This window comes from Oncorhynchus gorbuscha, linkage group LG23, assembly GCF_021184085.1.
Source record: "Oncorhynchus gorbuscha isolate QuinsamMale2020 ecotype Even-year linkage group LG23, OgorEven_v1.0, whole genome shotgun sequence".
NCBI classification, from domain to species: Eukaryota; Metazoa; Chordata; class Actinopteri; order Salmoniformes; family Salmonidae; genus Oncorhynchus; species Oncorhynchus gorbuscha.
The window spans coordinates 69,453,322-69,478,502 of record NC_060195.1 but is presented as its reverse complement, the minus strand read 5'-3'; the positions used below and the strand labels follow the sequence as shown (position 1 = coordinate 69,478,502).

General features: G+C 51.3%; 1 protein-coding gene across 1 annotated transcript; it reads left to right on the top strand.

The window, feature by feature from the left end:
* The first annotated feature begins 14,050 nt into the window (after positions 1 to 14,050).
* LOC124011579 (receptor-type tyrosine-protein phosphatase-like N) lies at positions 14,051 to 18,248 on the top strand. The gene is made up of 4 exons (XM_046325034.1): positions 14,051 to 14,300; positions 16,699 to 16,733; positions 17,059 to 17,315; positions 17,629 to 18,248. Exons 1-4 carry the CDS (start codon positions 14,132 to 14,134, stop codon positions 17,717 to 17,719), a joined length of 552 nt encoding a protein of 183 aa, XP_046180990.1. The 5' UTR covers positions 14,051 to 14,131; the 3' UTR covers positions 17,720 to 18,248.
* The last annotated feature ends 6,933 nt before the right edge of the window (positions 18,249 to 25,181 follow it).

The following is a 25,181-nucleotide window of genomic DNA, read 5'->3' as shown; positions in this document are numbered from 1 at the left end:
TTCCATTCACTCTGTTCCAGCCATTATTATGAACAGTTCTCTCCTAAGCAGCCTCCACTGGGTGGGTGGGTGGGTGGGTGGGCCACATGAGAATATATCACATTGGGCCTCCCCACCACAGGCCACACCAACCCTGTGCAATTGCTGTAACCACACAATCGACCCATTCAAAGCTTTAAATAACTCTAGCTTTGCAGGCCTGCAACTCTCTTGTAGTCTAATAGTTACTGACAGTGAGCTGTGAAAATAGAACACTGTGCAGACATGCTGCAACATTCTGCATACAGTGGAATTCACTATTCGATGCAAGACTGATCCCCTCTATAAAAATGTGCCATCTTTTACAGTCTAAATGTAATTTGAATTGGAAAATTCTTCAATGGAAAATTCTCTTAACATTAATGAATAACTTAAAATAAATATAACTTAAATATACATTAACCTCTTCAATTAAAATAAATTAACATTATCATCTATAGAATGATATAACAAATAAAATAATAAAATCAGCAGCAGATGTTTGAACTAAGTATACATACCAACGAGACAATAAGCCGCTGTAAAAGTAGAAATGGAAAATGAAATGAAAAGGCCTGATGGTGGCGCTAGAGGAAAGGTCAAAGGTCACCAAATCAATAGGTTTCTTCCACTTGGGGTCTTGATTGTACTCAAAAAAATTTATGGCAATCTAGCCATTACTTTTAGATAAATCTTGTTCTCAGCCTGTGGGCATCATGTGTGTAGTGGTCCAGTATCCACAGCCATGTCATTTAACAGTTATGGCCCTTGTTCAGCCTTACTCACCAAAAGCCCAGCGCCGAGCCTTCTTGCTAGCAAAGTCACTGATCAAGTCTTTGAACTCCAGCTTTCTAGCTAACTGACTTTCAATGAACAGCATGGCAAGACTGCAAAGCCTGTCCTGGGACATAGTGGACCTCACATAGTTGTTTATCAGTTTTAGCTTACTGAAAGATCTCTCGCCACCACAAATATACATAAAGCAATGCACACGTCTCCAAAAATGCTTTGCAAGCTGCATCTTACAAATTGTGTTCAGGAGACCAAGGGGACATGTTAGGGGACAAGTAGCAGCATATACAGTGTTCAGGAGACCAAGGGGACATGTTAGAGGGGGACAGTAGCAGCATATACAGTGTTCAGGAGACCAAGGGGACATGTTAGGGGGGACAGTAGCAGCATGTACAGTGTTCAGGAGACCAAGGGGACATGTTAGGGGACAAGTAGCAGCATATACAGTGTTCAGGAGACCAAGGGGACATGTTAGGGGACAAGTAGCAGCATATACAGTGTTCAGGTGTCAGGAGACCAAGGGGACAGGTTAGAGGGGACAGTAGCAGCATATACAGTGTTCAGGAGACCAAGGGGACATGTTAGAGGGGAAAGTGTCAGCATATAGAGTGTTCAGGAGACCAAGGGGACATGTTAGAGGGGAAAGTAGCAGCATATACAGTGTTCAGGACACCAAGGGGACATGTTAGAGGGGAAAGTGTCAGCATATAGAGTGTTCAGGAGACCAAGGGGACATGTTAGAGGGGAAAGTAGCAGCATATACAGTGTTCAGGAGACCAAGGGGACATGTTAGAGGGGAAAGTGTCAGCATATAGAGTGTTCAGGAGACCAAGGGGACATGTTAGAGGGGAAAGTAGCAGCATATACAGTGTTCAGGAGACCAAGGGGACATGTTAGAGGGGACAGTAGCAGCATATACAGTGTTCAGGAGACCAAGGGGACATGTTAGAGGGGAAAGTAGCAGCATATACAGTGTTCAGGAGACCAAGGGGACATGTTAGAGGGGAAAGTGTCAGCATATAGAGTGTTCAGGAGACCAAGGGGACATGTTAGAGGGGAAAGTGTCAGCATATAGAGTGTTCAGGAGACCAAGGGGACATGTTAGAGGGGAAAGTGTCAGCATATAGAGTGTTCAGGAGACCAAGGGGACATGTTAGAGGGGACAGTAGCAGCATATACAGTGTTAAGGGGACATGTTAGAGGAAAGTGGCAGCATATAGTGTCTAGGAGACCAAGGGGACATGTTAGAGGGACAGTAGCAGCATATACAGTGTTCAGGAGACCAAGGACATGTTAGGGGGACAGTAGCAGCATATACAGTGTTCAGGAGACCAAGGGGACATGTTAGGGGCAGTAGCAGCATATACAGTGTTCAGGAGACCAAGGGAACATGTTAGAGGGGAAAGTGTCAGCATATAGAGTGTTCAGAGACCAAGGGGACATGTTGAGGGGACAGGTAGCAGCATATACAGTGTTCAGGAGACCAAGGAGACAGGTTAGGGGGGACAGTAGCAGCATATACAGTGTTCAGGAGACCAAGGGACATGTTAGAGGGGAAAGTGTCAGCATACAGAGTGTTCAGGAGACCAAGGGGACATGTTAGAGGGGAAAGTGTCAGCATATAGAGTGTTCAGGAGACCAAGGGGACATGTTAGAGGAAAGTGTCAGCACATAGAGTGTTCAGGAGACCAAGGGGACATGTTAGAGGGGAGTAGCAGCATATACAGTGTTCAGGTGTCAGGAGACCAAGGGGACATGTTAGAGGGGAAGTAGCAGCATATACAGTGTTCAGGAGACCAAGGGGACATGTTAGAGGGGAAAAGCAGCATATACAGTGTTCAGGAGACCAAGGGGACATGTTAGAGGAAAGTGGCAGCATATACAGTGTTCAGGAGACCAAGGGGACATGTTAGGGGACAGTAGCAGCATGTACAGTGTTCAGGTGTCAGGAGACCAAGGGACATGTTAGGGGGACAGTAGCAGCATATACAGTGTTCAGGTGTCAGGAGACCAAGGGGACATGTTAGAGGGGAAGTAGCAGCATATACAGTGTTCAGGAGACCAAGGGGACATGTTAGAGGGGAAGTAGCAGCATATACAGTGTTCAGGAGACCAAGGGGACATGTTAGAGGGGAAGTAGCAGCATATACAGTGTTCAGGAGACCAAGGGGACATGTTAGAGGGGAAAGTGTCAGCATATAGAGTGTTCAGGAGACCAAGGGGACATGTTAGAGGGGAAAGTGTCAGCATATAGAGTGTTCAGGAGACCAAGGGGACATGTTAGAGGGGAAGTAGCAGCATATACAGTGTTCAGGAAACCAAGGGGACATGTTAGGGGGGACAGTGGCAGCATATACAGGGCTCCGGGCAGCCGAGCGGAAATGGAGGAAAACTCGCTCCTGCGGACCTGGCATCCTTTCACTCCTCCTCTCTACATTTTCCTCCTCTGTCTCTGCGGCTAAAGCCACTTTCTACCACTCTAAATTCCAAGCATCTGCCTCTAACCCTAGGAAGCTCTTTGCCACCTTCTCCTCCCTCCTGAATCCTCCCCCCCCCCTCCCTCTCTGCAGATGACTTCGTCAACCATTTTGAAAAGAAGGTCGACGACACCGAGACAAACGACACCGCTGTTTCTGCTCACACTGCCCTACCCTGTGCTCTGACCTCTTCTCTCTCTCTCTCCAGATGAAATCTCGCGTCTTGTGACGGCCGGCCGCCCAACAACCTGCCCGCTTGACCCTATCCCCTCCTCTTCTCCAGACCATTTCCGGAGACCTTCTCCCTTACCTCACCTCGCTCATCAACTCATCCCTGACCACTGGCTACATCCCTTCCGTCTTCAAGAGAGCGAGACTTGCACCCCTTATGAAAAACCTACACTCGATCCCTCCGATGTCAACAACTACAGACCAGTATCCCTTCTTTCTTTTCTCTCCAAAACTCTTGAACGTGCTGTCCTTGGCCAGCTCTCCCGCTATCTCTCTCAGAATGACCTTCTTGATCCAAATCAGTCAGGTTTCAAGACTAGTCATTCAACTGAGACTGCTCTTCTCTGTATCACGGAGGCGCTCCGCACTGCTAAAGCTAACTCTCTCCTCTGCTCTCATCCTTCTAGACCTATCGGCTGCCTTCGATACTGTGAACCATCAGATCCTCCTCTCCACCCTCTCCGAGTTGGGCATCTCCGGCGCGGCCCACGCTTGGATTGCGTCCTACCTGACAGGTCGCTCCTACCAGGTGGCGTGGCGAGAATCTGTCTCCTCTCCACGCGCTCTCACCACTGGTGTCCCCGAGGGCTCTGTTCTAGGCCCTCTCCTATTCTCGCTATACACCAAGTCACTTGGCTCTGTCATAACCTCACATGGTCTCTTCTATCATTGCTATGCAGACGACACACAATTAATCTTTCCTTTCCCCTTCTGATGACCAGGTGGCGAATCGCATCTCTGCATGTCTGGCAGACATATCAGTGTGGATGACGGATCACCACCTCAAGCTGAACCTCGCCAAGACGGAGCTGCTCTTCCTCCCGGGGAAGGACTGCCCGTTCCATGATCTCGCCATCACGGTTGACAACTCCATTGTGTCCTCCTCCCAGAGCGCTAAGAACCTTGGCGTGATCCTGGACAACACCCTGTCGTTCTCAACCAACATCAAGGCGGTGGCCCGTTCCTGTAGGTTCATGCTCTACAACATCCGCAGAGTACGACCCTGCCTCACACAGGAAGCGGCGCAGGTCCTAATCCAGGCACTTGTCATCTCCCGTCTGGATTACTGCAACTCGCTGTTGGCTGGGCTCCCTGCCTGTGCCATTAAACCCCTTCAACTCATCCAGAACGCCGCAGCCCGTCTGGTGTTCAACCTTCCCAAGTTCTCTCACGTCACCCCGCTCCTCCGTTCTCTCCACTGGCTTCCAGTTGAAGCTCGCATCCGCTACAAGACCATGGTGCTTGCCTACGGAGCTGTGAGGGGAACGGCACCTCAGTACCTCCAGGCTCTGATCAGGCCCTACACCCAAACAAGGGCACTGCGTTCATCCACCTCTGGCCTGCTCGCCTCCCTACCACTGAGGAAGTACAGTTCCCGCTCAGCCCAGTCAAAACTGTTCGCTGCTCTGGCCCCCAATGGTGGAACAAACTCCCTCACGACGCCAGGACAGCGGAGTCAATCACCACCTTCCGGAGACACCTGAAACCCCACCTCTTTAAGGAATACCTAGGATAGGATAAGTAATCCCTCTCACCCCCTTTAAGATTTAGATGCACTATTGTAAAGTGACTGTTCCACTGGATGTCATAAGGTGAATGCACCAATTTGTAAGTCGCTCTGGATAAGAGCGTCTGCTAAATGACTTAAATGTAAATGTAAATGTAATGGCTGGTTCAGGGGTATGGGGATGGGGAGACAGGGCTGGTTCAGGGGGATGGAGATGGTGAGACAGGGCTGGTTCAGGGTGGTGGGGAGACAGGGCTGGTTCAGGTGTATGGGGATGGGGAGACAGGGCTGGTTCAGGGGGATGGGGATGGGGAGACAGGGCTGGTTCAGGGGGATGGGGAGACAGGGCTGGTTCAGGGGGATGGGGAGACAGGGCTGGTTCAGGGGTATGGGGATGGGGAGACAGGGCTGGTTCAGGGGGATGGGGATGGGGAGACAGGGCTGGTTCAGGGGATGGGGAGACAGGGCTGATTCAGGGGGATGGGGATGGGGAGACAGGGCTGGTTCAGGGGTATGGGGATGGGGAGACAGGGGGATGGGGAGACAGGGCTGATTCAGGGGATGGGGAAGGGGAGACAGGGCTGGTTCAGGGGTATGGGGAGACAGGGCTGGTTCAGGGGTATGGGGATGGGGAGACAGGGCTGGTTCAGGGGGATGGGGAGACAGGGCTGATTCAGGGGTATGGGGATGGGAGACAGGGCTGGTTCAGGGGTATGGGGATGGGAGACAGGGCTGGTTCAGGGGTATGGGGATGGGGAGACAGGGCTGGTTCAGGGGGATGGGGAGACAGGGCTGGTTCAGGGGTATGGGGATGGGGAGACAGGGCTGGTTCAGGGGTATGGGGATGGGGAGACAGGGCTGGTTCAGGGGGATGGGTATGGGGAGACAGGGCTGGTTCAGGGGTATGGGGATGGGGAGACAGGGCTGGTTCAGGGGTATGGGGAGACAGGGGCTGGTTCAGGGGGATGGGGAGACAGGGCTGGTTCAGGGGTATGGGGATGGGGAGACAGGGCTGGTTCAGGGGTATGGGGATGCTGAGACAGGGCTGGTTCAGGGGTATGGGGATGGGAGACAGGGCTGGTTCAGGGGGATGGGGATGGGGAGACAGGGCTGGTTCAGGGGTATGGGGATGGGGAGACAGGGCTGGTTCAGGGGTATGGGGATGGGGAGACAGGGCTGGTTCAGGGGTATGGGGATGGGGAGACAGGGCTGGTTCAGGGGTATGGGGATGGGGAGACAGGGCTGGTTCAGGGGTATGGGGATGGGGAGACAGGGCTGGTTCAGGGGGATGGGGAGACAGGGCTGGTTCAGAGGGATGGGGATGGGGAGACAGGGCTGGTTCAGGGGGATGGGAACGGGGAGACAGGGCTGGTTCAGGGGTATGGGGATGGGGAGACAGGGCTGGTTCAGGGGGATGGGGAGACAGGACTGGTTCAGGGGTATGGGGATGGGGAGACAGGGCTGGTTCAGGGGGATGGGGATGGGGAGACAGGGCTTGTTCAGGGGGATGGGGATGGGGAGACAGGGCTGGTTCAGGGGTATGGGGATGGGGAGACAGGGCTGGTTCAGGGGTATGGGGATGGGGAGACAGGGCTGGTTCAGGCGGATGGGGAGACAGGACTGGTTCAGGGGTATGGGGATGGGGAGACAGGGCTGGTTCAGGGGGGATGGGGATGGGGAGACAGGGCTTGTTCAGGGGGAGGGGGAGGGGGAGACAGGGCTGGTTCAGGGGTATGGGGATGGGGAGACAGGGCTGGTTCAGGGGTATGGGGATTGGGAGACAGGGCTGGTTCAGGGGGATGGGGACAGGGAAACAGGGCTGGTTCAGGGGATGGGGACGGGGAGACAGGGCTGGTTCAGGGGGATGGGGACGGGGAGACAGGGCTGGTTCAGGGGTATGGAGAGACAGGGCTGGTTGAGGGGTATGGGGAGACAGGGCTGGTTCAGGGGATGGGGACGGGGAGACAGGGCTGGTTCAGGGGTATGGGGATGGGGAGACAGGGCTGGTTCAGGGGTATGGGGATGGGGAGACAGGGCTGGTTCAGGGGATGGGGAGACAGGGCTGGTTCAGAGGGATGGGGATGGGGAGACAGGGCTGGTTCAGGGGGATGGGAACGGGAGACAGGGCTGGTTCAGGGGTATGGGGATGGGGAGACAGGGCTGGTTCAGGGGATGGGGAGACAGGACTGGTTCAGGGGTATGGGGATGGGGAGACAGGGCTGGTTCAGGGGGATGGGGATGGGGAGACAGGGCTTGTTCAGGGGGATGGGGATGGGGAGACAGGGCTGGTTCAGGGGTATGGGGATGGGGAGACAGGGCTGGTTCAGGGGTATGGGGATGGGGAGACAGGGCTGGTTCAGGCGGATGGGGAGACAGGACTGGTTCAGGGGTATGGGGATGGGGAGACAGGGCTGGTTCAGGGGGATGGGGATGGGGAGACAGGGCTTGTTCAGGGGGATGGGGATGGGGAGACAGGGCTGGTTCAGGGGTATGGGGATGGGGAGACAGGGCTGGTTCAGGGGTATGGGGATTGGGAGACAGGGCTGGTTCAGGGGGATGGGGACAGGGAAACAGGGCTGGTTCAGGGGGATGGGGACGGGGAGACAGGGCTGGTTCAGGGGGATGGGGACGGGGAGACAGGGCTGGTTCAGGGGTATGGAGAGACAGGGCTGGTTCAGGGGTATGGGGAGACAGGGCTGGTTCAGGGGGATGGGGACGGGGAGACAGGGCTGGTTCAGGGGTATGGGGATGGGGAGACAGGGCTGGTTCAGGGGTATGGGGAGACAGGGCTGGTTCAGGGGTATGGGGATGGGGAGACAGGGCTGGTTTAGGGGATGGGGATGGGGAGACAGGGCTGGTTTAGGGGATGGGGATGGGGAGTAGGGGCTGGTTCAGGGGGATGGGGAGACAGGACTGGTTCAGGGGTATGGGGATGGGGAGACAGGGCTGGTTCAGGGGGATGGGGATGGGGAGACAGGGCTTGTTCAGGGGGATGGGGATGGGGAGACAGGGCTGGTTCAGGGGTATGGGGATGGGGAGACAGGGCTGGTTCAGGGGTATGGGGATGGGGAGACAGGGCTGGTTCAGGCGGATGGGGAGACAGGACTGGTTCAGGGGTATGGGGATGGGGAGACAGGGCTGGTTCAGGGGATGGGGATGGGGAGACAGGGCTTGTTCAGGGGGATGGGGATGGGGAGACAGGGCTGGTTCAGGGGTATGGGGATGGGGAGACAGGGCTGATTCAGGGGTATGGGGATTGGGAGACAGGGCTGGTTCAGGGGATGGGGACAGGGAAACAGGGCTGGTTCAGGGGGATGGGGATGGGGAGACAGGGCTGGGTCAGGGGGATGGGGATGGGGAGACAGGGCTGGTTCAGGGGTATGGGGATGGGGAGACAGGGCTGGTTCAGGGGTATGGGGATGGGGACACAGGGTTGGTTCAGGGGATGGGGATGGGGAGACAGGGCTGGTTCAGGGGTATGGGGAGACAGGGCTGGTTCAGGGGGATGGGGAGACAGGGCTGGTTCAGGGGTATGGGGATGGGAGACAGGGCTGTTTCAGGGGTATGGGGATGGGGAGACAGGGCTGGTTCAGGGGTATGGGGATGGGGAGACAGGGCTGATTCAGGGGTATGGGGATGGGAGACAGGGCTGGTTCAGGGGTATGGGGATGGGAGACAGGGCTGGTTCAGGGGTATGGGGATGGGGAGACAGGGCTGGTTCAGGGGTATGGGGATGGGGAGACAGGGCTGGTTCAGGGGTATGGAGAGACAGGGCTGGTTGAGGGGTATGGGGAGACAGGGCTGGTTCAGGGGGATGGGGACGGGGAGACAGGGCTGGTTCAGGGGTATGGGGATGGGGAGACAGGGCTGGTTCAGGGGCATGGGGATGGGGAGACAGGGCTGGTTCAGGGGGATGGGAGACAGGGCTGGTTCAGAGGGATGGGGATGGGGAGACAGGGCTGGTTCAGGGGATGGGAACGGGGAGACAGGGCTGGTTCAGGGGTATGGGGATGGGGAGACAGGGCTGGTTCAGGGGATGGGGAGACAGGACTGGTTCAGGGGCATGGGGATGGGGAGACAGGGCTGGTTCAGGGGGATGGGGATGGGGAGACAGGGCTTGTTCAGGGGATGGGGATGGGGAGACAGGGCTGGTTCAGGGGTATGGGGATGGGGAGACAGGGCTGGTTCAGGGGTATGGGGATGGGGAGACAGGGCTGGTTCAGGCGGATGGGGAGAGAGGACTGGTTCAGGGTATGGGGATGGGGAGACAGGGCTGGTTCAGGGGATGGGGATGGGGAGACAGGGCTTGTTCAGGGGGATGGGGATGGGGAGACAGGGCTGGTTCAGGGGTATGGGGATGGGGAGACAGGGCTGGTTCAGGGGTATGGGGATTGGGAGACAGGGCTGGTTCAGGGGATGGGGACAGGGAAACAGGGCTGGTTCAGGGGATGGGGACGGGGAGACAGGGCTGGTTCAGGGGGATGGGGACGGGGAGACAGGGCTGGTTCAGGGGTATGGAGAGACAGGGCTGGTTCAGGGGTATGGGGAGACAGGGCTGGTTCAGGGGTATGGGGAGACAGGGCTGGTTCAGGGGGATGGGGACGGGGAGACAGGGCTGGTTCAGGGGTATGGGGATGGGGAGACAGGGCTGGTTCAGGGGTATGGGGATGGGAAGACAGGGCTGGTTTAGGGGGATGGGGATGGGGAGACAGGGCTGGTTTAGGGGGATGGGGATGGGGAGTAGGGCTGGTTCAGGGGGATGGGGAGACAGGACTGGTTCAGGGGTATGGGGATGGGGAGACAGGGCTGGTTCAGGGGGATGGGGATGGGGAGACAGGGCTTGTTCAGGGGGATGGGGAGGGGGAGACAGGGCTGGTTCAGGGGTATGGGGAGGGGGAGACAGGGCTGGTTCAGGGGTATGGGGATGGGGAGACAGGGCTGGTTCAGGCGGATGGGGAGACAGGACTGGTTCAGGGGTATGGGGATGGGGAGACAGGGCTGGTTCAGGGGATGGGGATGGGGAGACAGGGCTTGTTCAGGGGGATGGGGATGGGGAGACAGGGCTGGTTCAGGGGTATGGGGATGGGGAGACAGGGCTGGTTCAGGGGTATGGGGATTGGGAGACAGGGCTGGTTCAGGGGGATGGGGACAGGGAAACAGGGCTGGTTCAGGGGATGGGGACGGGAGACAGGGCTGGGTCAGGGGGATGGGGATGGGGAGACAGGGCTGGTTCAGGGGTATGGGGATGGGGAGACAGGGCTGGTTCAGGGGTATGGGGATGGGGACACAGGGTTGGTTCAGGGGGATGGGGACGGGGAGACAGGGCTGGTTCAGGGGTATGGGGAGACAGGGCTGGTTCAGGGGGATGGGGAGACAGGGCTGGTTCAGGGTATGGGGATGGGAGACAGGGCTGTTTCAGGGGTATGGGGATGGGGTGACAGGGCTGGTTCAGGGGTATGGGGATGGGGAGACAGGGCTGATTCAGGGGTATGGGGATGGGAGACAGGGCTGGTTCAGGGGTATGGGGATGGGAGACAGGGCTGGTTCAGGGGTATGGGGATGGGGAGACAGGGCTGGTTCAGGGGTATGGGGATGGGGAGACAGGGCTGGTTCAGGGGTATGGGGATGGGGAGACAGGGCTGGTTCAGGGGTATTGGGATGGGGAGACAGGGCTGGTTCAGGGGATGGGAACGGGGAGACAGGGCTGGTTCAGGGTATGGGGATGGGGAGACAGGGCTGGTTCAGGGGGATGGGGAGACAGGACTGGTTCAGGGGTATGGGGATGGGGAGACAGGGCTGGTTCAGGGGGATGGGGATGGGGAGACAGGGCTTGTTCAGGGGGGATGGGGATGGGGAGACAGGGCTGGTTCAGGGTATGGGGATGGGGAGACAGGGCTGGTTCAGGGGTATGGGGATTGGGAGACAGGGCTGGTTCAGGGGGATGGGGATGGGGAAACAGGGCTGGTTCAGGGGGATGGGGATGGGGAGACAGGGCTGGTTCAGGGGATGGGGACGGGGGAGACAGGGCTGGTTCAGGGGTATGGGGAGAGACAGGGCTGGTTCAGGGGTATGGGGAGACAGGGCTGGTTCAGGGGGATGGGGACGGGGAGACAGGGTTGGTTCAGGGGTATGGGGATGGGGAGACAGGGCTGGTTCAGGGGTATGGGGAGACAGGGCTGGTTCAGGGGTATGGGGATGGGGAGACAGGGCTGGTTTAGGGGGATGGGGATGGGGAGACAGGGCTGGTTTAGGGGGATGGGGATGGGGAGTAGGGCTGGTTCAGGGGTATGGGCATGGGGAGACAGGGCTGGGTCAGGGGGATGGGGATGGGGAGACAGGGCTGGTTCAGGGATATGGGGATGGGGAGACAGGGCTGGTTCAGGGGTATGGGGATGGGGACACAGGGTTGGTTCAGGGGGATGGGGACGGGGAGACAGGGCTGGTTCAGGGGTATGGGGAGACAGGGCTGGTTCAGGGGGATGGGGAGACAGGGCTGGTTCAGGGGTATGGGGATGGGAGACAGGGCTGTTTCATGGGGATGGGGAGACAGGGCTGATTCAGGGGTATGGGGATGGGAGACAGGGCTGGTTCAGGGGTATGGGGATGGGAGACAGGGCTGGTTCAGGGGTATGGGGATGGGGAGACAGGGCTGGTTCAGGGGTATGGGGATGGGGAGACAGGGCTGGTTCAGGGGTATGGGGATGGGGAGACAGGGCTGGTTCAGGGGTATGGGGATGGGGAGACAGGGCTGGTTCAGGGGATGGGGATGGGGAGACAGGGCTGGTTCAGGGGTATGGGGATGGGGAGACAGGGCTGGTTCAGGGGATGGGGAGACAGGGCTGGTTCAGGGGTATGGGGATGGGAGACAGGGCTGGTTCAGGGGTATGGGGATGGGAGACAGGGCTGGTTCAGGGGTATGGGGATGGGGAGACAGGGCTTGTTCAGGGGATGGGGATGGGAAGACAGGGCTGGTTCAGGGGTATGGGGATGGGAGACAGGGCTGGTTCAGGGGTATGGGGATGGGAGACAGGGCTGGTTCAGGGGTATGGGGATGGGGAGACAGGGCTGGTTCAGGGGGATGGGGATGGGAAGACAGGGCTGGTTCAGGGGTATGGGGATGGGAGACAGGGCTGGTTCAGGGGTATGGGGATGGGGAGACAGGGCTTGTTCAGGGGATGGGGATGGGAAGACAGGGCTGGTTCAGGGGTATGGGGATGGGAGACAGGGCTGGTTCAGGGGTATGGGGATGGGAGACAGGGCTGGTTCAGGGGTATGGGGATGGGAGACAGGGCTGTTTCAGGGGGGTATGGGGATGGGGAGACAGGGCTGGTTCAGGGGTATGGGGATGGGGAGACAGGGCTGGTTCAGGGGTATGGGGATGGGGAGACAGGGCTGTTTCAGGGGTATGGGGATGGGGAGACAGGGCTGTTTCAGGGGTATGGGGATGGGGAGACAGGGCTGTTTCAGGGGTATGGGGATGGGGAGACGGGGCTTGTTCAGGGGGATGGGGATGGGAAGACAGGGCTGGTTCAGGGGTATGGGGATGGGAGACAGGGCTGGTTCAGGGGTATGGGGATGGGGAGACAGGGCTTGTTCAGGGGATGGGGATGGGGATGGGAAGACAGGGCTGGTTCAGGGTATGGGGATGGGAGACAGGGCTGGTTCAGGGGTATGGGGATGGGAGACAGGGCTGGTTCAGGGGTATGGGTATGGGGAGACAGGGCTGGTTCAGGGGTATGGGGATGGGGAGACAGGGCTGGTTCAGGGGTATGGGGATGGGGAGACAGGGCTGGTTCAGGGTTATGGGGATGGGGAGACAGGGCTGGTTCAGGGGTAGGGGGATGGGGAGACAGGGCTGGTTCAGGGGTATGGGGATGGGGAGACAGGGCTGGTTCAGGGGTATGGGGATGGGGAGACAGGGCTGGTTCAGGGGTATGGGGATGGGGAGACAGGGCTGGTTCAGGGGTATGGGGATGGGGAGACAGGGCTGCTGAGCCTGAACCTGTATCTGTTGGGCCTGGCACTAGGCAGGGGCAGGGACAACTGATTTAGTATGAACAGTTTGCTAAAAGTTTGCCTGCATTGATTAAATGTCGGCTAAAAAAGGAGCGAAATGTAAACACTCAGATATTTCTGTGAAGATAATATTAAGTAACTAATGTTTGGGGAGCAAAAGTAGCTTATTTCACTACGGACGAAGCTACCAGGTCCATTTCCACCAGTCACGGACGACACCCACCTTTCCTTGTTAAACATCGGGTGACATACTGTCGCCCTTTTCTCTCTCCTGTCCTTCTTTTCGTTTTTGGAAGCCAGATTTTTCTTTAGGAAACTGAGACATGATGCTCCACCGACACTAGTCACTCACAATTCACTGCTAGCAAGTACCTGTTCCAAATCAAATTGTATTATTTTATGCGAATATTCTGGGTAGCCATTAGACTAGATGTTCAGAGTCTTATGGCTTGGAGGTAGAAGCTGTTTAGAAGCCTCTTGGTCCTAGACTTGGTGCTCCGGTACCGCTTGCCGTACGGTAGCAGTGAGAACAGTCTATGACTAGGGTGGCTGGAGTCTTTGACCATTTTTAGGGCCTTCCTCTGACACCGCCTGGTATAGAGGTCCTAGATGGCAGGAAGCTTGGCCCCAGTGATGTAATGGGCCGTTCACACTACCCTCTGTAGTGTCTTATGAATTTTAACCTGTCTAAAGGTCCTGGGGGCAGGATCAAACCATTTCATGAAAATAGAGGGGGGTTGGGCAATACAGAGGCTCTCTGGATGTTTACTTTTTGCCAAAAACAAGAAAATAAAAATAAACCGTTAGTTTATTAGGACATTGTAAATAAAATATTAGATTAATGATGATAGATTAATCATTTAATATAGAATGCTTTTTACCTAGTGTTGTAATATTCTTTTAGGGCCCCTGTCAGTCACAGACCATTATAATCGTCCTAACCCCCCCACCCCCCCATACGGCTCCCCTGTCTATAGGATTTTTTTTTTTATGTTCTTGCCTGCTGTGGCTGAGACACGGAATGCCTAATGTCTGGCCTGCCTGTACTTTTTTCATCACCTGCCTGTTGACCTCTCACCTCTAACTCTGTATGACCCTGTCTGTTTGTTCAGATGACTCCCTGCAGAAAGTGGCTCTGCTCCTGGACCACTATGGCATCGATATGAAGGACTTAACCCCTTCACAGCTGGCCAACCTGCCTGCAGCACTGAAACAGCTGCAGATGGAGAGTGCTACTGACTTGGGCACCGATACAGCAGGTCTGTCAGAGCGCAGGCATGCAGCTGAACCCTGTCAAAGCACCTACGCTATGGGTCAAAGGTTTTCGAACACCTACACATTCAAGGGTTTTTCTTTATTTTTACTATTTTCTACATTGTAGAATAATAGTGAAGACATCAAAACTATGAAATAACACATATGGAATCATGTAGTAACCAAAAAAGTGTTAAACAAAACAAAATATATTTTATATTTGATATTCTTCAAATAGCCACCCTTTGCCTTGATGACAGATTTGTACACTCTTGGAATTCTCTCAACCAGCTTCACCTGGAATCCTTTTCCAACAGTCTTGAAGGAGTTCCCACATATATTGAACACTTGTTGGCTACTTTTCCTTCACTCTGAGGTCCGACTCATCCCAAACCATCTCAATTTGGTTGAGGTCGGGGATTGTGGAGGCCAGGTCATCTGATGCAAAGTGTGTCGGGTCATTGTCCTGTTGAAAAACAAATGATAGTCACATACACATGGTTAACAGATGTTAATGCGAGTGTAGCGAAATGCTTGTGCTTCTAGTTCTGACAGTGCAGTAATATCTAACAAGAAATCTAACAATTCCCCAACAACTACCTAATATACACAAATCTAAAGGGGTGAATGAGAATATGTACATATAAACATATGGATGAGCGATGGCCAAGCGGCATAGGCAAGGTGCAATAGATGGTATAAAATACAGTATATACATATGAGATGAGTAATGTAAGATATGTAAACATTATTAAAGTGACATTACTTAAAGTGGCATTGTTTAAAGTGACTAGTGATCCATTTATTAAAGTGGCCAGTGATTGGGTCTCAATGTAGACATCAGCCTCTCTGAGTTAGTGGTGGCTGTACTGACCTCGCCTTCTGGATGGTAGCGGGGTGAACAGGCAGTGGCTCGGGTGGTTGTTGTCCTTGATGATCTTTTTGGCCTTCCTGTGACATCGGGTGCTATAGGTGTCATGGAGGGCAGGTTGTGCAACGCATAAAATGGTGTATCCCTGCAGAATGCTGTGGTAGCCATGCTGGTTAAGTGTGCCTTGAACTCTTAAATAAATCACAGACAGTGTCACCAGCAAAGCCCCCCCCACACCATCACACCTCCTCCTCCATGCTTCACGGTGGGAAATACACATGCAGACATCATCCGTTCACCCACACCACGTCTCACAAAGACACGGCTGTTGGAACCAAAAAATCTCCAATTTGGACTCCAGACCAAAGGACATATTTCCACCTGTTTAATGTCCATTGCTCGTGTTTCTTGGCCCAAGCAAGTCTCTTCTTATTGGTGTCCTTTAGTAGTGGTTTCTTTGCAGAAATTCGACCATGAAGGGCTTATTCACGCAGTCTCCTCTGAACAGTTGATGTTGAGATGTGTTTGTTACTTGAACTCTGTGAAGAATTTATTTGGGCTGCAATTTCTGAGGCTGGTAACTCTAATGAACTTATCCTCTGCAGCACAGGTAACTCTGGGTCTTCCTTTCCTGTGGCGGTCCTCGTGAGAACCGTGTTCATCATAGCGCATCATAGCGCACTTGAAGAAACTTTGAAAGTTCTTGAAATGTTCCATATTGACTGACATGTCAAAGTAATGATGGACTGTTGTTTCTCTTGGTCTTTTACCAAATATCTATATAGATAATCTTCTGTAACCCCACCCCCCCCCCCCCCCCCCTCCCACACCTTGTCACAACACAACTGATTGGCTCAAATGCATTTAGAAGGAAAGAAATTCCACAAATTAACTTTTAAGAAGGCCCACCTGTTAATTTAAATGCATTCCAGGTGATTACCTCATGAAGCTGGTTGAGAGAATGCTAAGAGTGTGCAAAGCTGCCATCAAGGCAAAGGGTGGCTACTTTGAAGAATCTCAAATGTAAAATATATTTAGATTTGTTTAACACTTTTTTTGGTTACTAGATGATTCCATATGTATTATTTCATAGTTTTGACGTCTTCAGTATTATTCTACAATGTAGAAAATAGTAAAAATAAAGAAAAACCTGAATGAGTAGGTGTTCTAAAACTTTTGACCGGAAGGAGGCCAGCACTTTACAGCAAACACCTTACTGAAATGCTGTCTGAAATCACAGTCTTTTCACCACACAGAAAGACACTTCCAAGCTGTGGCCTCAAAAGGCAAGACTACTGTATGTGCCACTAGTATCATTCATTAAATGAGATACCGTGATATAATAGAGGAAATCAAGTTGTGAACCACGACGCAGGAATACCTGCAGTATCTTTATACAAAATGGCATGACCCAATAATGAGACTGAAAAATGTGACATTTTGTGGTGGGATTATACTGTGACAATTACAGATACTGAAACAATTATTATCTGTGTGTCAGATAATGAGAATCTGTGTTCTTTGCTTTTCAGACGAATACCGGAACAGTGCTGCCCCACGTAAGAAGGTACGTTGAGATAAAACAGTAAAACTCTAGAAATTACATTATTGCTCTTGGTTTATAAGTGTTGTTTATTTAACAATATGAAATGTTTTATTGTTTTTTATACAATGTTAATAGCATTTACAGTAAATGTAGAATGGCAATAATTAGGCTTTCTGGTTGTTGCTGTTGCATCTACCAAACAGTAGGAGGCAGAACTTCCCCAATCTGAGGAAATCTGTGGTCTATTTTACGTATCCTGGAGTAATATTCAAATGAAACATGTATTTATTAAATCCTACTATAATGGATGTTAAGGTGTTTGGTACCTCCTCCTATTCCTCATCAGATTACTGAGGGGGCCATGACACACAAGGTGGACAAATCTCCTGTGCTAGGTGCCCCCACCTCCCTTCCTGCCCCGCCCCCTGGGCCCCAGGCCTCCCCAGATCACCCTCCCACCATGGGGGCCCCTCCTGCCACAGAGGGAGCCAGTGTAAAGGAGCCAGGGGCCCCGGTGGAGACAAAGACGCAGGGGAAGAAAGAACCACCAGGAGGGACCACACATGTGAAGGAGGAATACGGCTACATCGTCACCAACCAAAGGTCTTCTAAGCCTAATGTTCATAAACACAGGATGTTGGTGTAGGAGCGTATATCTGTCTGTCTGTCTACGTGTCTGTCTCAGAGTCTTTGACTGTACATGGCGTGTGTATGTAAGCGTGTGTATGTAAGAGTTTGTGTGTGTGTGTGTGTTTGCAGGTGTGTGTGTATCTGTGTTTGGGATTTTGCTTGCAGTTGTACTGTATATGTGTGTGTGTTTGTGCTTTTGCTTTTCTCTTCAGTGCTCTGTGTGTATGAGTGTGTCCGTGTGTATGAGTGTGTCCGTGTGTATGAATGCATGTGTATTTCTCCGCAGCCCCCTCAGTCTGTACGACGGGGTGCGTCTGCTGGGGCTCCTGGCTGAGAGGATCCCACTCTCCACTGGCTCTTTCATCAACATCAGGTAGGCTATAGGCATAGAGGCCCACTGGCCGACTGGTCCAATGAGGAGAGATGACAATTAGCTAGCTGCTAATTGCTAATAAGCGGATGATAATTCGTTGGCTGGTTAAATCTGACACATTTACAGAAATGTTAATAAATGTGCATCGTCCTGATTGTCAAATAAACTTATAAATGTCAAATTAAATGATCAGGAGATCTCAGTGTAGAGGGGCCCATCTCAGTGTAGATGGGCCATCTCAGGGGCGTCTCGGTGTAGAGGGGCCCGATCTCGGTGTAGAGGGGCCCGATCTCGGAGTAGAGGGGCCCGATCTCGGTGTAGAGGGGCCCGATCTCGGTGTAGAGGGGCCCGATCTCGGTGTAGAGGGGCCCGATCTCGGTGTAGAGGGGGCCGATCTCGGTGTAGAGGGGTCATCTCAGCTCAGGTACTTCTATGATCAACATGCTCCATTCCCTCTCCCGGGTGGCGGAGTGGTCTAAAGCACTGCATCGCAGTGCTAGCTGTGCCACCAGAGATTCTGGGTTCGAGTCCAGGCTCTGTCTCAGCCGGCTGCGACCGGGAGGCCCAAGGGGCAGCGCACAATTGGCCTAGTGTTGTCCGGGTTAGGGAGGGTTTGGTCGGTAGGGATACCCTTGTCTCATCGCGCACTAGCGACTCCTGAGCGGGCCGGGCGCAGTGCATGCAGACCAGGTCGCCAGGTGTACAGTGTTTCCTCTGACACATTGGTGTGGCTGGTTTCCGGTTTGGATGTGCTTTGTTTCAAGAAGCAGTGCGACTTGGTTGGTTGTGTTTCGGAGGACGCATGGCTTTCAACCTTCGCCTCTCCCGAGCCCGTACGGGAGTTGCAGCGATGAGACAAGATAGTAACTACTACCAATTGGAAACCACGAAATTGGGGAGAAAAAAGGGGTTAAAAAACAAAACAACATGCTCCATTCCTCTTCTGCCTGACCGCTGAGCTCAAACTTGGGTGTGGCGGCGGGGTGGAGCTCCCTCCGTCCTCTCTCCTACACCCTCTCTCCTACACCCTCTCTCCTCCACCCTCTCTCCTACACCCTCTCTCCTACACCCTCTCTCCTCCACCCTCTCTCCTACACCCTCTCTCCTACACCCTCTCTCCTCCGTCCTCTCTCCTACACCCTCTCTCCTCCGTCCTCTCTCCTACACCCTCTCTCCTACACCCTCTCTCCTCCGTCCTCTCTCCTACACCCTCTCTCCTCCGTCCTCTCTCCTACACCCTCTCTCCTACACCCTCTCTCCTACACCCTCTCTCCTCCGTCCTCTCTCCTACACCCTCTCTCCTACACCCTCTCTCCTACACCCTCTCTCCTCCGTCCTCTCTCCTCCGTCCTCTCTCCTACACCCTCTCTCCTCCGTCCTCTCTCCTACACCCTCTCTCCTACACCCTCTCTCCTACACCCTCTCTCCTACACCCTCTCTCCTACACCCTCTCTCCTACACCCTCTCTCCTACACCCTCTCTCCTACACCCTCTCTCCTACACCCTCTCTCCTACACCCTCTCTCCTACTCCCTCTCTCCTACTCCCTCTCTCCTACACCCTCTCTCCTCCGTCCTCTCTCCTACACCCACTCTCCTACACCCACTCTCCTACACCCTCTCTCCTACACCCTCTCTCCTACACCCTCTCTCCTACACCCTCTCTCCTCCGTCCTCTCTCCTCCGTCCTCTCTCCTACACCCTCCTACACCCTCTCTCCTCCGTCCTCTCTCCTTCGTCCTCTCTCCTACACCCTCTCTCCTACACCCTCTCTCCTACACCCTCTCTCCTACACCCTCTCTCCTACACCCTCTCTCCTACACCCTCTCTCCTCCGTCCTCTCTCCTACACCCTCTCTCCTACACCCTCTCTCCTACACCCTCTCTCCTCCGTCCTCTCTCCTACACCCTCTCTCCTACACCCTCTCTCCTACACCCTCTCTCCTACACCCTCTCTCCTCCGTCCTCTCTCCTACACCCTCTCTCCTCCGTCCTCTCTCCTACACCCTCTCTCCTACACCCTCTCTCCTACACCCTCTCTCCTACACACTCTCTCCTACACCCTCTCTCCTCCGTCCTCTCTCCTCCGTCCTCTCTCCTACACCCTCTCTCCTACACCCTCTCTCCTACACCCTCTCTCCTACACCCTCTCTCCTCCATCCTCTCTCCTCCATCCTCTCTTCCAAACCCTCTCTCCTCCGTCCTCTCTCCTACACCCTCTCTCCTACACCCTCTCTCCTCCGTCCTCTCTCCTACACCCTCTTTACTCTGTCCTCTCTCCTACACCCTCTCTCCTACACCCTCTCTCCTCCGTCCTCTCTCCTACACCCTCTCTCCTCCGTCCTCTCTCCTACACCCTCTCTACTCCGTCCTCTCTCCTACACCATCTCTCCTCCATCCTCTCTCCTCTGTGACCCGGAAACCGATGAGTGGTCGAGTGGTTGAGGAAATGTAAATTAATTACTAGGTGAACGGAAGAGTCCTCCCCTCCTCGATAGCCACCTTTCATCGAGGATAATCATTTGGGTCCCACCTGAGTCCCACCTGAGTCCCACCTGAGTCCCACCTGAGTCCCACCTGAGTCCCACCTGAGTCCCACCTGAGTCCCACCTGAGTCCTTTGTGGAAAAGTTTGGAAATCTGCCACAACCCTTTTGAATCCGCTTTTGTTTTGGCGGAGGAGAAAACCATGCACATGGTTAAGAACAAAATGCTACTTATCGTTTTATCTATAACATGTCTAATATATATATTTTTAAAATCTCTTTACACATTTATTTTGGGATCCACCCTGTAAACCTCATTAGTAAGTGGAGAAGGAGAGTCATTTATTTTGGGATCCACCCTGTAAACCTCATTAGTAAGTAGAGAAGGAGAGTCATTTATTTTGGGATCCACCCTGTAAACCTCATTAGTAAGTAGAGAAGGAGAGTCATTTATTTTGGGATCCACCCTGTAAACCTCATTAGTAAGTAGAGAAGGAGAGTCATTTATTTTGGGATCCACCCTGTAAACCTCATTAGTAAGTGGAGAAGGAGAGTCATTTATTTTGGGATCCACCCTGTAAACCTCATTAGTAAGTGGAGAAGGAGAGTCATTTATTTTGGGATCCACCCTGTAAACCTCATTAGTAAGTGGAGAAGGAGAGTCATTTATTTTGGGATCCACCCTGTAAACCTCATTAGTAAGTAGAGAAGGAGAGTCATTTATTTTGGGATCCACCCTGTAAACCTCATTAGTAAGTGGAGAAGGAGAGTCATTTATTTTGGGATCCACCCTGTAAACCTCATTAGTAAGTAGAGAAGGAGAGTCATTTATTTTGGGATCCACCCTGTAAACCTCATTAGTAAGTAGAGAAGGAGAGTCATTTATTTTGGGATCCACCCTGTAAACCTCATTAGTAAGTAGAGAAGGAGAGTCATTTATTTTGGGATCCACCCTGTAAACCTCATTAGTAAGTAGAGAAGGAGAGTCATTTATTTTGGGATCCACCCTGTAAACCTCATTAGTAAGTAGAGAAGGAGAGTCATTTATTTTGGGATCCACCCTGTAAACCTCATTAGTAAGTAGAGAAGGAGAGTCATTTATTTTGGGATCCACCCTGTAAACCTCATTAGTAAGTAGAGAAGGAGAGAGTCATTTATTTTGGGATCCACCCTGTAAACCTCATTAGTAAGTAGAGAAGGAGAGTCATTTATTTTGGGATCCACCCTGTAAACCTCATTAGTAAGTAGAGAAGGAGAGTCATTTATTTTGGGATCCACCCTGTAAACCTCATTAGTAAGTAGAGAAGGAAGAGTCATTTATTTTGGGATCCACCCTGTAAACCTCATTAGTAAGTAGAGAAGGAGAGTCATTTATTTTGGGATCCACCCTGTAAACCTCATTAGTAAGTAGAGAAGGAGAGTCATTTATTTTGGGATCCACCCTGTAAACCTCATTAGTAAGTAGAGAAGGAGAGTCATTTATTTTGGGATCCACCCTGTAAACCCTCATTAGTGGGATCCAGTAAACCTCATTAGAGAAGGAGAGTCATTTATTTTGGGATCCACCCTGTAAACCTCATTAGTAAGTAGAGAAGGAGAGTCATTTATTTTGGGATCCACCCTGTAAACCTCATTAGTAAGTAGAGAAGGAGAGTCATTTATTTTGGGATCCACCCTGTAAACCTCATTAGTAAGTCCACCCTGAGAAGGAGAGTCATTTATTTTGGGATCCACCCTGTAAACCTCATTAGTAAGTAGAGAAGGAGAGTCATTTATTTTGGGATCCACCCTGTAAACCTCATTAGTAAGTAGAGAAGGAGAGTCATTTATTTTGGGATCCACCCTGTAAACCTCATTAGTAAGTGGAGAAGGAGAGTCATTTATTTTGGGATCCACCCTGTAAACCTCATTAGTAAGTAGAGAAGGAGAGTCATTTATTTTGGGATCCACCCTGTAAACCTCATTAGTAAGTAGAGAAGGAGAGTCATTTATTTTGGGATCCACCCTGTAAACCTCATTAGTAAGTAGAGAAGGAGAGTCATTTATTTTGGGATCCACCCTGTAAACCTCATTAGTAAGTAGAGAAGGAGAGTCATTTATTTTGGGATCCACCCTGTAAACCTCATTAGTAAGTAGAGAAGGAGAGTCATTTATTTTGGGATCCACCCTGTAAACCTCATTAGTAAGTAGAGAAGGAGAGTCATTTATTTTGGGATCCACCCTGTAAACCTCATTAGTAAGTAGAGAAGGAGAGTCATTTATTTTGGGATCCACCCTGTAAACCTCATTAGTAAGTAGAGAAGGAGAGTCATTTATTTTGGGATCCACCCTGTAAACCTCATTAGTAAGTAGAGAAGGAGAGTCATTTATTTTGGGATCCACCCTGTAAACCTCATTAGTAAGTAGAGAAGGAGAGTCATTTATTTTGGGATCCACCCTGTAAACCTCATTTATTTTTAGTAAGTAGAGAAGGAGAGTCATTTATTTTGGGATCCACCCTGTAAACCTCATTAGTAAGTAGAGAAGGAGAGTCATTTATTTTGGGATCCACCCTGTAAACCTCATTAGTAAGTAGAGAAGGAGAGTCATTTATTTTGGGATCCACCCTGTAAACCTCATTAGTAAGTAGAGAAGGAGAGTCATTTATTTTGGGATCCACCCTGTAAACCTCATTAGTAAGTAGAGAAGGAGAGTCATTTATTTTGGGATCCACCCTGTAAACCTCATTAGTAAGTAGAGAAGGAGAGTCATTTATTTTGGGATCCACCCTGTAAACCTCATTAGTAAGTAGAGAAGGAGAGTCATTTATTTTGGGATCCACCCTGTAAACCTCATTAGTAAGTAGAGAAGGAGAGTCATTTATTTTGGGATCCACCCTGTAAACCTCATTAGTAAGTAGAGAAGGAGAGTCATTTATTTTGGGATCCACCCTGTAAACCTCATTAGTAAGTAGAGAAGGAGAGTCATTTATTTTGGGATCATTAGTAAGTAGAGAAGGAGAGTCATTTATTTTGGGACCCTGTAAACCTCATTAGTAAGTAGAGAAGGAGAGTCATTTATTTTGGGATCCACCCTGTAAACCTCATTAGTAAGTAGAGAAGGAGAGTCATTTATTTTGGGATCCACCCTGTAAACCTCATTAGTAAGTAGAGAAGGAGAGTCATTTATTTTGGGATCCACCCTGTAAACCTCATTAGTAAGTAGAGAAGGAGAGTCATTTATTTTGGGATCCACCCTGTAAACCTCATTAGTAAGTAGAGAAGGAAGTCATTTATTTTGGGATCCACCCTGTAAACCTCATTAGTAAGTAGAGAAGGAGAGTCATTTATTTTGGGATCCACCCTGTAAACCTCATTAGTAAGTAGAGAAGGAGAGTCATTTATTTTGGGATCCACCCTGTAAACCTCATTAGTAAGTAGAGAAGGAGAGTCATTTATTTTGGGATCCACCCTGTAAACCTCATTAGTAAGTAGAGAAGGAGAGTCATTTATTTTGGGATCCACCCTGTAAACCTCATTAGTAAGTAGAGAAGGAGAGTCATTTATTTTGGGATCCACCCTGTAAACCTCATTAGTAAGTAGAGAAGGAGAGTCATTTATTTTGGGATCCACCCTGTAAACCTCATTAGTAAGTAGAGAAGGAGAGTCATTTATTTTGGGATCCACCCTGTAAACCTCATTAGTAAGTAGAGAAGGAGAGTCTCATTTATTTTGGGATCCACCCTGTAAACCTCATTAGTAAGTAGAGAAGGAGAGTCATTTATTTTGGGATCCACCCTGTAAACCTCATTAGTAAGTAGAGAAGGAGAGTCTCATTTATTTTGGGATCCACCCTGTAAACCTCATTAGTAAGTAGAGAAGGAGAGTCATTTATTTTGGGATCCACCCTGTAAACCTCATTAGTAAGTAGAGAAGGAGAGTCATTTATTTTGGGATCCACCCTGTAAACCTCATTAGTAAGTAGAGAAGGAGAGTCATTTATTTTGGGATCCACCCTGTAAACCTCATTAGTAAGTAGAGAAGGAGAGTCATTTATTTTGGGATCCACCCTGTAAACCTCATTAGTAAGTAGAGAAGGAGAGTCATTTATTTTGGGATCCACCCTGTAAACCTCATTAGTAAGTAGAGAAGGAGAGTCATTTATTTTGGGATCCACCCTGTAAACCTCATTAGTAAGTAGAGAAGGAGAGTCATTTATTTTGGGATCCACCCTGTAAACCTCATTAGTAAGTAGAGAAGGAGAGTCATTTATTTTGGGATCCACCCTGTAAACCTCATTAGTAAGTAGAGAAGGAGAGTCATTTATTTTGGGATCCACCCTGTAAACCTCATTAGTAAGTAGAGAAGGAGAGTCATTTATTTTGGGATCCACCCTGTAAACCTCATTAGTAAGTAGAGGAGAGTCATTTATTTTGGGATCCACCCTGTAAACCTCATTAGTAAGTGGAGAAGGAGAGTCATTTATTTTGGGATCCACCCTGTAAACCTCATTAGTAAGTGGAGAAGGAGAGTCATTTATTTTGGGATCCACCCTGTAAACCTCATTAGTAAGTAGAGAAGGAGAGTCATTTATTTTGGGATCCACCCTGTAAACCTCATTAGTAAGTAGAGAAGGAGAGTCATTTATTTTGGGATCCACCCTGTCATTTAAACCTGTAAACCTCATTAGTAAGTGGAGAAGGAGAGTCTCATTTATTTTGGGATTTAAACCTCATTTTGGAGAGTCCATTTATTTTGGGATCCCCTGTAAACCTCATTAGTAAGTGGAGAAGGAGAGTCTCATTTATTTTGGGATCCACCCTGTAAACCTCATTAGTAAGTGGAGAAGGAGAGTCTCATTTATTTTGGGATCCACCCTGTAAACCTCATTAGTAAGTGGAGAAGGAGAGTCTCATTTATTTTGGGATCCACCCTGTAAACCTCATTAGTAAGTGGAGAAGGAGAGTCTCATTTATTTTGGGATCCACCCTGTAAACCTCATTAGT